Genomic DNA, 14674 nt, shown 5'->3' on the forward strand with positions numbered 1-14674 from the left:
TCTACTTCCCCCAGTCCTGGAACCTTAGGATAGGGCCCACTTTCCCACATGCCTCTCCCAATCCATATAAAATAATATTGCATCAGCTGATCGCAACCTAATCAACACAGCGATTGCCACCTCAACATGCTTCAGCTCAGATTGTGTCCAGAGACTTCACGTGTGGAATGACAACCCTTCAGCTTCATTACTCAGGTGAGACCTTTCCTTTCATAGTATTCTCTAGTTCCATCCCAGGTGGATCACTTTCTAACAAAGTCCCAAAACCTAGATACAGACCAGGTTCTGTGAGAGAGAGCATATATTCACACGTATCCATAAACTAGTGCAAAATATATACCTGAAAGTAGAAGTACACTAGAGTCTGCAGTGAGTACCCCCCCAACACTTCCTCTCCACTATTCCAAGCTTTGGGTCCATGATTGCTCAACAATTTGTTTGGCTTCGCATGTTAACTCTCTTTTCAGTCACCAGGTTCCAGATGCCATCAGGATGCTGGCCAGGCTTCCCTGGACTTAAGACCCCATCAATGTATCCTGGAGCTCCGCTTCCCCAGAGACCCACCCTACTAGGGAAAGAGAGGGCCAGACTGGGAGTATGGACCGACCAGTCAACGCCCATGTTCAGCGGGGAAGCAATTACAGAAGCCAGACCTTCCACCTTCTACAACCCACAATGACCCTGGGTCCATGCTCCCAGAGGGATAGAGAGTGGGAAAGCTATCAGGGGAGGGGATGGGATATGGAGATTGGGTGGTGGGAATTGTGTGGAGTTGTACCCCTTCTACCCTATGGTTTTGTTAATTTATCCTTTCTTAAATAAATTTAAAAAAAAAACTGACCAGTTAAGGGGGGCAGGAGGTGGCACTCCTGATTAAGCACACATATTACAGTGTGTAAGGACCCTGGTTTAAGACCCCAGTTAAAGCCACCTGCAGAGGGAGAGCTTCATGAGGGATGAAGCAGGGCTTCAGTTGTCTCTGTCTCTTTCTCTATCTCCACCTCCCCCTCTCAATTTCTCTTTGTCTCTACCCAATAACAAATAAATAAAACATTAAAAAAACCAAGAAGGAATTAAATCTTTTTTAAAAAAAATTGGACCATTTTAATAACTGGCTATTTAAGGATTTAAAGAAACAGAACTTGAAAGCCAACACCAAAATTGCTTGTATTTTTTAGGCTTTACTAACCATATCTTTTGTCACATACACTACTGTTTCCCAAATCTTGGGATTATATAAATGAACCCATAAAGGGTCAGCAAAATAGTGTATTTACTTTGCTTCTTTGTCATGTGTACAATACAGGTTTGAGTCCAGCCCTCAGTGCACTGAAGGAAGAAGCTTCAGTGATGTGACTTCTTTGACTGTCTATTTGTCTATCAGTCTGTCATAATAAGCAAATAAATAAACCAGTAAATCTGAGAAAGAGGGACACTGTATCATTAACCCCCAATGTCACTTAAAGATTGTTTTCAAAGCAACATGGCTTTCTTTTGCCCAGAATGAAGTAAAATATTTTGAGTTAATTACTATATACTATAAATTTTGTCGGAGTGACAGAAATGAATTATAAATACTCTAGAATTTATAAGAGTTAGTCAACAATGGAGAGCTTATATTTTTACATAACATTATCAAAATAATTGCATGTTAACTTATTCTACCTTGTACTTTACAGAAATTACACTAATACTGTTTACTTATAATTTAGAAATAAATATGTGACAGTATATTGAAGTCACTGTACTAAACATTATTGCAGGGGCTGGGCAGTGGGGCACCGGAGAGAGCACACCCATCACAGTGCAAAAGGATGGGAGTTAAGTCCCCGATTCTCCTGTGGAAGCTTCATAAGCTCTGAAACTTGGTGCTTTGCTCCACGTGTTTCTCTTGCCCTTTCTTTTTATCTCTATCTCCCCACCCCCTCTCAATTTCAGGCTCTATCCAAAATAAGCAAATTGATTATATATTTTAAAAGTTATAAAAATTTACTTAAAGAAATAGACACTAATGCTGTAATACTATTTGTTTTACAAAAATTTTAGCAAAATTGAGAGAACATGCAAATTCTTGTTCCTCCAAATTGTATTTGCTTCTTCATTTGAACTTCTGTTTTATCAATAAACCATATCTCTACATGCAAGAAATATACTGGGTTGTTGGAAAAATCATGACACATTTTCGCACAGAAAAAATATACAAATTTGTCATGACTCTTCTGACAACCCAATATTTCACAAAGTTAATTTTTTAATGTTAAATCAATTAGAAATGATGCAAAGATAATATACCAACAAAGAGAAATATTTATGACAAAAATTTAAAGCAGAATGCAAAAGTACACTAAAAATTTGGTTTAAACATTTCTGAATAAAGATGAAGATGATTTAATAGATCTTACAACTGAGGTTGGAGATGTTGCTAATTCTTTAGAGAAGAACTCAATATATTTTAAAAAATTAAATCATAAAAAAAACAAAATGAGTATCTAAAACAAGATCAATTAAACATTTTTTTTCATGTCACTAGTATTAAAAAGAAGGAAACTTTAGTAGTTGACAAAATATAAATTTTAGAGTAACCTTCCCTTTAAATAAAAACTCCGTAATTCTTCAGTGCCTGTGTGACCATAGGCCAATGAATAACCTTTCAACTTTAGTTTTGTCATTTGTAAAACACCAATTTACAAAACACATTTATAAAATTAGTGTGTGAATGTGTGTAACTCAGTAAATAATAACTTTTTTAAAAAACCTAAACACTGATCAGTTCTGGATTATGGTGGTTGGGGATTGAACCTGGGACTTTGAAGCCTCAGGCACCAGAGTCTCTCTGCATAACCATTATGCTAACTACCCCCACCCTATAACTTTTAACTGTATTGGTGATATCTAGAAGTCTTGAGTGATTTCATATTTTCTATTATTAAGAATAGTGAAACTGAAAGAAAACTAATTTCTCTACTTCTATATTTTATCTTATTTCTCACACAAACCTAACAGTTGCCACACATCACTTTACAAAAGAAAAACTGGAAAATTTATCTACTGAGTTATATGTGAAAATATAAAAGGAAAGGCCAAATTCATCCAGCTTTAAGCCTTATGTTCCCAATCACTGAACGATGCTAGTTTTTTATAATTATCTTTCAAGATAAAAACTTGAGAATATTTCTTGGATTAAATAAAAGCAGAGAAATTATCTGGCTAAAAGTAATTATATCAAAGCATTAACAATTACAAGACATGTAAGCTCCATGTGTTACCATATTTTTAACATATTTGGCTTGCATAAGGAAATTTTTTTCTCATATGCGATTAAGACAATGAGAATGTCAAAAGCAGGTTAAAATACCATAGCAATATTATAGAAAATCCAAAATTATTCATTGCTCTTAGGCACATCTGTTCTTGTCTAAAGTCACCACACATTGTTACAAAAAACTAAAGACTGGAGTCTCACTGTGTTACAAAGGACAGGGTTAATGATTCATCTCTAATCCTAAAGGCTCCTTCTTGGATTGACTTTCTGGGCTGTCTGCCTGCCTGCTCTCATGTAGATTCTGTGAAGAGGATTTCTCTGCATTGCTTTACCTTTTTCTACATCTATTTGCTTCAAGCATTATCTAATCTTTCCTTTACTTATGCAATTCAGTTAGAATCGAATTCAGTAGAAATCTACCAGTTAAACTGAATCAACTTCAAAAAAGAAAAAAAAGACTATGTTTGGAAAATGGGAACAAGTTTTGGTTTTTTCCAGCTCACATCTTACCTCTTAGATGGCAATATTGCTAACATTTATTAGATGTAATTAAATAAAAACTAATTGATAACTGGCCATGTAACAGAAAAGAGAAATGAGCAAAGTGAATAAGACAAAGTCTCTATCCTCAAAGTAACATTTGTAGAGAAGTTAACTTCATACTAAGATTGGGATCAGCAATGTGCTATAAAATTGTGAAAAGCCTAGAATAGATGAAGAAACTAAGAAAGCAGTTCATGAAAGAGGGTAGGGAAATAATATAATGATTACGTGAAGAAACATTCATGCCTGATTCTTTCAGGTCCCAGGTTCAATCCTCACCACCATAAGCAAGAACTGAGCACTGTTTTGGAATAATAATAATAACAATAGTAATAATAATTGTCATACATCAGAAAAGGTAGCAGCAACAAATGCTGGAGATGTTATGGGGACAAAGGGACCCTCATGCACTGCTGGTGGGAATGTCAATTGGTCCAATCTCTGTGGACAGCAGTCTGGAAAACTCTCAGAAAGCTAGAGATGGACCTACCCTAAGACCCTGCAATTCTTCACCCAAGGATATATCTTAAGAACCAAACACACCCATGCAGAAAGACTTGTGTATACTTATGTTCATAGCAGAACAATTTGTAAGAGCCAAAACCTGGAAGGAACCCAGGTGTCCAATAACAGGTGAGTGGCTGAGTAAGTTGTGAGATATATATATATATATATATATATATATATATATATATATATATATATGAATCAAAAATGATGAATACACTTTCTTCATCTCATCTTGGATGCAGCTAGAAGGAATCATGTTAAATGAGTTAAGCCAGAAAAAGAAGGATGAATAGGGGATGCTCTCACTCATAGAGGTTGAAAAATAGGAACAGAAGGGCAAAGACAGAACAGAACTTGGACTGGAGTTGGTGTATTGCACTAAAGTAAAAGATTCTGGGGTGGGAGAGAGTGTTTGGGTCTGGAACATGCTAGCAGAGGTGGACACAGAGGGGGTTGAAATGTTATGTGGAAAACTGAGAAATGTTACACATGTGCAAACTACTATATTTTACTGTCAACTGTAAAACATTTATCCCCCAATAAAGAATAATAATAATAATAAAATTAAAATAAAATAGGTCATGAGACAGTCTTTTAAACTGCCAAAATGTCAGTGTACCTATATGAGAAAAGTCATTTTCCATGCAGGAAGACAATACTAATAGCAGATAGTTAAGAGTGAAGTAAAGGGTACAAGGCAATAATTTGATAAGAACAAAGGCTACAGGCTAAGAAGTGAGAAGTAGATGCTAAGAAAGGAAAATGGGTTAGAATTAAATCAGACAATAAGCCCTGAATGTCAAGGTGAGAACAGCTGCAGGATATAAAAATTGGTGATGATTTCTGAACATGAAAAGACTTCCAACTGAATTGAAATAACTTATTCACCCTTTATTGAAATTGGCTTTAGAATATGAACTTGGAGTAAAAAGCTTCACGTCTTGTGTGGGAAAGAATCAAGTTATGAGGGTAAGAATGGAGATAAGCAGATTTAAGAGAACTAAAGAAAAAATAGAAGCCATTTTTTAAGTGACTAAAATTGAGCTAATCAACAAGGTAAACTCTAGTCATATATAAGGGAAAATGTGCTATGAAATTAAAATATATGTGTGTTGAATTTGTTCACAAGCAAAATGGGGTTAAGATTTCTTATAAATGTTTACAAGGTAAAATGATCATATTTATGCATTTATTTTTAAATATTTATTTATTTATATATTAGTGAGACAGATAGGAGGAGAGCGTGAAAGAACCAGACATCACTCTGGTATATGTGCTACTAGGGATTGAATTTAGGACCTCATGCCTGAGAGTCCATTGCTTTATCCACTATGCCACCTCCTGGATCACGAAAACGATAGTGTTCACATGTTATGTTAAATAAAATATTAAATTCAGTTTCATTTGTTTCTACTCACTTTTTAATGCCAACTATAACATTTTTTTTTAAGTTTTTTTACCAGAGCACTGATCAGCTCTGCTTTGGATAGTGAAGGAGGGGAGGGGGGTTGAACCTGAGACTTTGGAGCCTCAGGCATAAGAATCTCTTTGCATAACCATTATGTTATCTACCCTCCCCCAACATTTCTTAAATATGCACTACAGTACATTTCACCAACTAGTGCTGAACCACATGCTAGGGCAGAAAGAGACACTAGACCAACTAGAAAAGGAATGGCAGAAGAGGATCTGAGCAGGTTCTGAAAGAGAAAAATACTGGATAAGCTTTCATTTTTATCCTTTATTTCACGATGGCATGGTTAACAGACTCAAATGTACCAAGAAAGATGAATACTGGTAGACATAGCTTTTCACTTACTGAGCAGAGTGACTACTCTTGAAAAGAACTGTCGAGAGAAGAAACGTAATAGAATAGTCATGAACAGTATAATAGAAATGAAATGAGTTCAGTCAAAAAAAAATTAAAACCTAAACTTATTTAAAGGCAAGTAGTTGAAAAGAAAAAACTGAAAGAGAACAAGGAAATTGATGAACATAGTCTTATAGCTGTTCTACAAATTGCCATTAAAAAAGAAAGTTAAATGGTGGTGATGATGCTTGGTGAAGTAAATAAAGAAATGAAAGTCAACTACCAGATGGTTTCACTCATATATCTAGAGATCTCATTTACATTAACTTTCAAAAAAAAAAAAAAAAACCCAAACAAAGCAGAAGCAAGCCAACTGTAACTTATGAGAACTCTGGCGGCTATCTTTGAGAGGTGGGAGGACAGAAATGCAGAACTTTGGTGGTGGGTGTGGTGTGGAGCTATATATTATAATCTTATAGCAAACTATTAGTATCAAAACTTTTTTTAAAATAAAAGAAAAAGTTAGCAAGAGAAAGGATGTGCCTATTTACATTAAGAGATGACCAAAGAAGCCACTTTGTGTTATATTTTCCTTAGGGGTGAGAAAGAGTACATTAAGAAATCATTTTCTGGACAAAAACAAAAAGAAAAACAAAAAACCCAGAAGCTGAACTATCCTGCAATCTTTAGTCTTTCTTTTTAGAACTGTTCTAGATCCTCTTTGTTCACTTATTTAATCATATGTATTTCCCTTTCATGGCACTACTGCCTTTAGTATAAACAATATAATCATAAAACAATAACTGATGGAAAGTGTTCCATGAAAAAAATAAACATTATGAACTTTTTATATAAAGTGTGTCTTTTTAAATAACCTTATATTTCTTTTGGAATTTATTCAAGTTGATAACTAACTTGTTTCATCAGGAAAAGATTATGTCTCTAGTCACTAATAACACATTCAGTCCCCAAGCAAGAAGTATCACATGTAGATACAATGTGTGCACATCAATGTGTCTTACTTTGAATGGCCTCTTGTCCCAAGTCGCCGTGTTGTTAAGAGGGGAAATTTCTGACGAATTGTCTTTAAAAAAATAAATAAATAACTGTTTTAGTTTTCGGACATACGTGAGTCTACTACAAATCACTAATAACTAATTCTTGGAAATAAATGCTGAAATTCAAGTAAATAGTATAGAAATAGTAAGAGTATCCATTTATTGTTAAGCAACAATCACAAGCAGAGACAGCAAGGTATTTTTAATTGATTATTCTAGTATTCTTGTCTCAATTTCTTTTTAAAAAAAATTAGTTTATTTAATTTTATTTATTTTGTTGGATAGAACAGAGAGAAATTGAGAGAGGAGGGGAAAGGAGAGAAAATGAGAAAAAGAGAGACACCTCCAGATCTGCTTCTGGGCTTGTGAAGCCTTCCCCTGCAAGTCGGGGGACTGGGTCTTGAACTCGTATCCTTGTACACTGTAAGGTGTGAACTTAAACAGGTACTCCACCACCCAGCCCCTTGTCTCAATTTCTAAAGCAAATCATACCAGTATTTTTTATTGATGTTACTATCAAAAATTTTTTTTTATTTATGTAGTTGTTGATAAGATTTAGTTTTCTTTGTAATATCCCAGAGAATCACCCACAATTAACTATGTATTTTCAGCTCTGAAAGGACACATGAAGCATTCTCTGCCTTACTTCATCTTCACAGTGGTGTTTTAAAACCTTTATATGTTCTATTCTTTAAAATTGCTAAAAACCAAAAAAAAAAAAAAAAGTTTTACATACAAACTACAAACTAGGGAATGACTACTTGGACCACAGGCGTTTCATTTATTCTCTCTTAAGGGATTCATGGAAAACTTTACAATTTAGTATCTCAGGAACTTTCTCCATAAAGCTTTTATGTTTCTCACAGTGTTTCATGACTCCTCTACCAGTTAGAAATTGCTATCACAAGATAGACTTAGAAAACAGCAACTGCTAAAAATGGACATTAGAAGTGAGTGGACTGAGTTTTCAAGAGGTCAAATGCTTTTCAGAACATGTCAGCACAAATTAGCCATTATTTAAACAAGAAGATAAATCACGGAGTTACCATTCATCATGTAACTCTGTCCTCTCTGACAGATATGTGTTCAAAATTAATGAATGAATCATTTTATTTTTTTATTAGGAAGTTGAACCACAGTGTTCATTATTTTCTGAACAAGGAGTCCCTCTACAGGTTAAAATGTAGATTTCAGTTTACCAATCATGAGATGAAATTAGTTGAGACTCAAGCTTCCTACTGCATGCAGCCTTACCAGAATATCCTAGGTTCTTAGACAGCGGAACATGACAAAAACCCTCAAAAAACAAAAGCTTCCTAAGACATTGATATTGCTCCTGATTCTCAAAATGTAAAATAAAAATGAATACACTTACATTAATGTCAGTTACATAATGTCCTAACCATGACAGAATAGAAAGTACTGCTTTTACCTGAGAGAAATTTATTTAATTCCAATAGGAAATCTTATATATTGCTGTTTAATCACATGCATAGTTTAATTAGGAGAACACAGAAAAATTAGGAGAACTCTTTGTGTAATAGAATAACTCTATTAAAAACTCAGATACTTAGACAAGTGAAACAGTGACCATAACCACCAATTCGCAATAACCAGATACTTATCACTTCCATTTAATTTAGCTTCTAAACACAGGTCTCTCTGAAGGGAAATATTGCTGTTAAAACAGAGCTTCCTTTAAGTTAAGTTTAAATTTTTGATAACCAGAGTTCTAATTTTCAGAACCAGGGCAAGACATATACAATGCTTAAACAATTAATTTCTCTGGTTCTTGAAAAACAAATCTGCAAATAGTCTGTAAGAAAATGTGTTCAGATAAATGTGTCCCCATGCCATGTGTCTGATGTGGTCCCTGCTATAAGCCATTGTCATTTACCTTCCCAAAGGTGGCTGCACAGGCTGGCTCTAACTTCTCTTTCCTGCAGAAATCTAAATAGTGTGCATAAAGGATGCACCGTGGTAAGCAAACTCCTTCACAAACAATGTAATTCTCTTCAAGCCTAAATTTAAAAAGGCAAAAAAAAAAAAAAAATTAAGTCAAACCTTTTTTTTTTCTTTCTGTTTCTTTCACATTGATGCTGGTATTGAATATAGGCTATATACAAATGAATTCATAAGTAAACTTCCTTATTCTGAATCTTATTAAAACTTGAACCACACAGATTAATGTTCAAAGCACCATAGCCCTGATGAACATCTGTTAGTATAGTTTAAGCATGATGGCTAATGTAAAATACCTACTACTTTGCTCACACACCAAGTGACAGACCTTAATTCCTTATAAAACCTCACGATGCACATGGTTTACTTTGGGATACATAATATTAATCGTGAAATTGAAGATGATGTTTTTTAAAAGAATATTCTCAATACTAAAAGACTTCTAGGGTACAAGTTAGCATAATGCCCATAATCTCCTACACCATTCACAAACTAATTCTGAACCTTGAATACTTAGGGAAAAAGCATGAATTTATTTGTAATACATACAAAATGTTTTAGTCTGAAATAATACTGATTTATTTCTTAGATGTGTAATTACCTAAAATACCTGGACACGTTGAATATGACATCATTCTTTACTTTCAATGCTAAACATGACATAACTTCGTCTCTGTAATAAATATTATGTAAAACTTGAAACTTTGTTGATGATCTTATTTAATTTGTATCCGTGCAATTGCAATTAGATGAAATTTATATAAATTCAATGATTTATGACAATGTATTTATATCTAAAAATTAGGACCTAAGGATTTTATTCCCAGTTTTTCTAACATTTCAAGTGAGTTGGGCTAAATTTCACTGCCATTATTTTTAACAAAAATAAAATTAAAAGTACTAACATTACACAGAATGACATAGAGTATACATTCTGGTGAAAGGTGATTAAAACCCTTTAAGATATCTGAGTTAACATATTCTCAAGGTGCAGGAAATAAAAACTGTAACTCTTTGAGAGTTAAAGAAAGTATCAGCCATTTGCCCAGAAAGAAAGAAAAATGACCAAAACCTAGTGAATTTTTGTAATTGAACACCTAATTGACAATCAAAATTGGAGGTATTCAATTTTCCACTTTGATCTTCAGTTCTAATTTTAATATCTCCAAGATAATCTACAATGTTTAAGTGAAAATTCTCAGAGAACAAAAATAAGATCTTTGAAAAATGTAGCAATGATTTTGGAGAAGTTATGGACAGTTGCAACAAATTATGACATTGTGTTTGAAAAATGTAAAGGCCACTTTGAGAAACTCAATTATTTTAAAATTTTATTGTAATGAAATGGAGTTAATCTCACTTTTTGCCTGGCACATTTGAAATTGTAGTAAACATTATCTTCAACTTTTGAAATACTGACTACTATTAGACATAGTACAGTGATAAGTTTGAGTATGGGAATTTTGCCTTTAGTTGTAATATATGTGCATATGTGTGTATGTGTATAACATAAGTCCAGCTGTATTTCCAACTACCCAATTTAGTCTGAAAAAATGGAAAAAGTCATTCAAAAGTTGATCTTAACAATATATGTGAAATCATAGTGGTTTAGTTCCAATTATCCCAATGAAAATAGTTGTATCCTGGTTATTCCAGATAATTAACTCAGTACTTTATTGCTCTAGTGTGTTTCTTCCAGTAAACATCACATACTTGAGAATAATACTTGGTTTATATTTAAAATATTTAAAAATATTTAAAAGATATAATCTCAAAAAACTTAATATGTACAAATTATAAAGCCTTGTTAAATAAATAGCAAATTTCCTGGTTTGTTAGATATTATATTGTATTCTTCAAAAGTCTAGATCATACTTTAAATAGGTAGTAACTAATCTACAAATAAGCAGATATGCTGACATATGAAATTTGCTAAGAAATTTGTACATTTCCTCATACTATCTGGGGAATTTAATGTTGTATTTTAACTCTAGAACTCCCCTATAGAATACAAATAGCACAAAATGTTCTCTGCTCACTAATTGTGAGAAAGTTTCAATACTAATTAAGTTGTTAATACAAGGAGACACTGAATAGGATAAAGCTATAGACTGGAGCTCTGCACTATGCAGTATATTTTGTAATAGCTCTGTAAGTCTAAAAGGATTCTAAAATTAAAAGTTTTTACTCTTAAAAAGTCCTCTGCATGTAGAAAGCCTACTAATAAATTCCTTGTTTTTAAAGTTTCTGGAAAACCCAACTTGTGATACTCCACTGTAATAAATCACATATGATAAGGGCTATTAAAATAGTTCAACATTTATTTAAGCTAATAGTGATATCTTAATAGATTTTTCTATATCTTCTAGTTTAACACGGTATTTTTAACTTGCCCTCCAATAAGAGCAATATTAAGATCTTTCCTCCTTTTAAATTGTCTTTAAGAATCACTTTCTGGAAACACAAAAACCACCAAATGCCAAAGAAATAAGGGCCAAATTAAGTGTATGTTCGGCAAATTTCATAAAAATAATCATAATTGTTTGCATATGAATAAATTGTTGTTTTGTCAATAATGAAGTAAGTAATGCAATTTTTATCTGTATGAAGATCACTTTCTCATTAGTGCCAAAATATGCCAAACATTTGGGGATTAAAAAAAAAAAAATCAGGTACTGACCTTCTGAAGTTCCCAAAAAAAATTCTGAAGGAGAAGCAAACTGAGAAAAGCAAAAGGTTTGCAACACTGACTGATTTTAAAACTCGTCAGGTACTTCAGCATACACCTGTGGGCCGGACTTACCACTGCAACGTGAGCTGTGTCTGTTTCTTCTTATCCTTCATAATCTGCGTGATGGTTTTCTTCTGAGAGAGGTGTGGATCTGTTGCTTTGCTCTTGCTGTCGTGACTATCTGCATCCTCTTCTTCGGAGGAAAAGTTACCATTGCTTAAACGCATTTCTATTTGTAAATGGAAGGTTGGGAAAGAAAATCAGAACATAATAAACAATTAAGTAACCTCACAATGTACCTTTGTGTCTCACGCGGTGGCAGGGAGAAGGTAGCAGCTGAGAGAAGAGCTATACAAAATCCCTTAGAGTTAATAATAATCTGTAGTTGACCATCATTTTCCTGGGGGGGAGGGAGGCAGTGAATACAAATATCTGGACAGATCATTATGCCTGTGTGACTGCAGTTTGTTGATTAATGCTTGCCCTTCTTAATATCATCCCGTCCTCGGAAAAGCTGAGCACTCACCTGATTTAACGCCCACCGGCACCTGGAGGTGGTCTTCTCGCTCCCCAGCACCCAGCGCGCCTCCGGACTGCGCGTTTGCAGCCAGGTACACCTGCTCCTCCGGGTAGCCCAGCAAGCCCTTGCCCAGCAACTGCACGCAACATTCCTCCTGGACTTCAGGGGAAATTTGGGGCGAAGGCTCAGCCTCTAGGAAGGCGTCTTCCAGCTGCGAGACTTTCGCCATGCTTCTGGCTGGCCCAGACCTCTGCACCCACCTCTGGGCCAGCTCCAGGAGGAGGCCAGAGACCCCTGGGGGCGGGGCGGGGAGAGGCGGGGCTGCAGACCTGGGGCCGCGGGGGCGGGTGAGGCGATGGACTGCGGAGCCCCGCAGACAGATCGGGGCATTCACACCACCCTGGGGAAGAGGTTTCTCTCCACCTGCCTGCTGTCTTTGCAAATAGTCAACTCGGAACTCTACTCACTCATCTCGCCCCGAGCGACCGCTCTCCACTTTTCTTTCCCTCTTCCTTTCTGATTTTGGACTCTTTGCAAAGGAAACTTTGCTCTCTGAGAAGTTCCCGGAAAGACTGCTCTGTCCTCTCCTCTTCGCAGCTGCACCTGTCCCCATCACCCCTGTTGACGAAGGATGCAACCTCGATTCTGCCTGCCTGCAAAGGGCAGGTGGCGGGGAGGGTGGGAAGGAGGTTGCGGGCAGGGAGATGGAGACCTCAGAGCGTTCCTTTCGCAGCATTTGTACCACAACCGTTGAGTTTACTTCCGGAGTCATTTGAAGGGCTGTTGAAGGCTCTCCACAGTGACTTGGGTACGGGCCTAATATCACACTTTCTCATTGGCACAGGAGGGCGCAAAATGCACAGCTGCAATGCCCTAGAAGCTCTTTGTGACCGTGAGTGTGGCGCCCACTAAGCCTTTTAGGTAAAGCATCCCTGAACATTCCTCATTTCCTAGAAGATATTGATTGAAATTAAGAAAAGGCAAGGTGGGAGTCAGGCGGTAGTGCAGCGGGCTAAGTAAGCACTCATGACGCGAAGTGCAAGGACCGGCATAAGGAATCCGGTTCGAGCCCCCGGCTCCCCACCTGCAGGGGGATCGCTTCACAAGCGGCGAAGCAGATCTGCAGATCTGTAAATCTGTAGATCTGTCTATCTTTCTCTCCCCCCTCTGTCTTCCCCTCCACTCTCGATTTCTCTCTGTCCTAACAACGACGGCATCAGTAGTAATAACAATAAAAAACAAAGGCAATAAAAGGGAAAATAAATAAATAAATAAATATAAAAGTGAAAGTGTGATTCCCCTACCCCAGCAAGAGAGATATATGTATATTAGGAAATTATATCCTGAGCTCTGTTCGAGTCTAGTAGAGTCCAATCTAGGGCTTAAATACCATCCACGTATTCAATGACCTCAGGCTATCCACTTTTTATATCAATCTCTTCTATTTACTTTCAAAAAAAAAAACCAGAACTTTCTTGGTTCAAGTTATACAGCACTAATGTTTAAAATTTTACTCTTTTATAGACGCCTCCAGATTTATTCTGTGAAGAAGTCATAGTGGTTAGTTGTGAATGCACCAAAAGACTCTGCCCACTAGTATTATATACACAAAGGGAAAAAATTCAAGAAAAATACTGTAATTTCTTTAATACTGACTTTTGATATCCATCTCTCTCTCTCTTTGTGTGTGTGTTTAAGCCATATAGACACTAAGTATGAATATCTGCCAAATATCCAGTTGAATTGATCAATAAAAGCACAGATTAAGACTGTAAATGAATTTTTTCTGAAATTTAAGGAAACTATCTATATAGAAAAATAATATAATAATATATAATATAAGTTCATTGTATCTCTAGTTAGCAATAGAAATAGGATGGAATAGACCTATAGCAAGTAAAGGAAATTAAATCATCAGTCAAAATCTTCAAGAAATAAAAAGATGAGAGTCTTTACTAAGGACTAATATCAAATGTATAAGAATTAATGCCAACCTTCAACCTTATGGAAAGTAATTCTTCTTCTAGCGTTTGCCCTTCTTCCGTAGCCAGTTACCAGCGTAACAGAACCAACAGCTCGAAAGCTGTCAGGAGCTGCTTGTTGCTGGCTTTGAAAGTGACTGGGATCCGTGTGGATTCAGTCGGCTAGGAAGGATCGTCAGTTTCCCCAATGAATGGGTACTCACGGGATGCACCACGAGAAGGTCGATCCAATGCACCCCTGGAAAGTAATAAAACCAGTGCTCAAAGAAGGTGTGGGTACTAAAATCATTCTAAAT

General features: G+C 35.7%; 1 protein-coding gene across 1 annotated transcript in view; it reads right to left on the bottom strand.

Moving 5' to 3' along the window:
- Positions 1-12657, bottom strand: part of RFX6 (regulatory factor X6) — an 87406-nt gene extending 74749 nt beyond the window's left edge. The window contains exons 1-4 of the mRNA XM_060190565.1: positions 12403-12657; positions 11949-12105; positions 9081-9204; positions 7148-7209 (exon numbers count right to left, since the gene is read on the bottom strand). Of these exons, the coding sequence (XP_060046548.1) occupies positions 7148-7209; positions 9081-9204; positions 11949-12105; positions 12403-12625 (566 nt within the window). The 5' untranslated portion in view covers positions 12626-12657. The remainder of the gene's footprint in view (positions 1-7147; positions 7210-9080; positions 9205-11948; positions 12106-12402) is intronic.
- Positions 12658-14674: the final 2017 nt, after the last annotated feature.

Source organism: Erinaceus europaeus, chromosome 4 (genome assembly GCF_950295315.1).
Source record: "Erinaceus europaeus chromosome 4, mEriEur2.1, whole genome shotgun sequence".
Lineage (NCBI taxonomy): Eukaryota > Metazoa > Chordata > Mammalia > Eulipotyphla > Erinaceidae > Erinaceus > Erinaceus europaeus.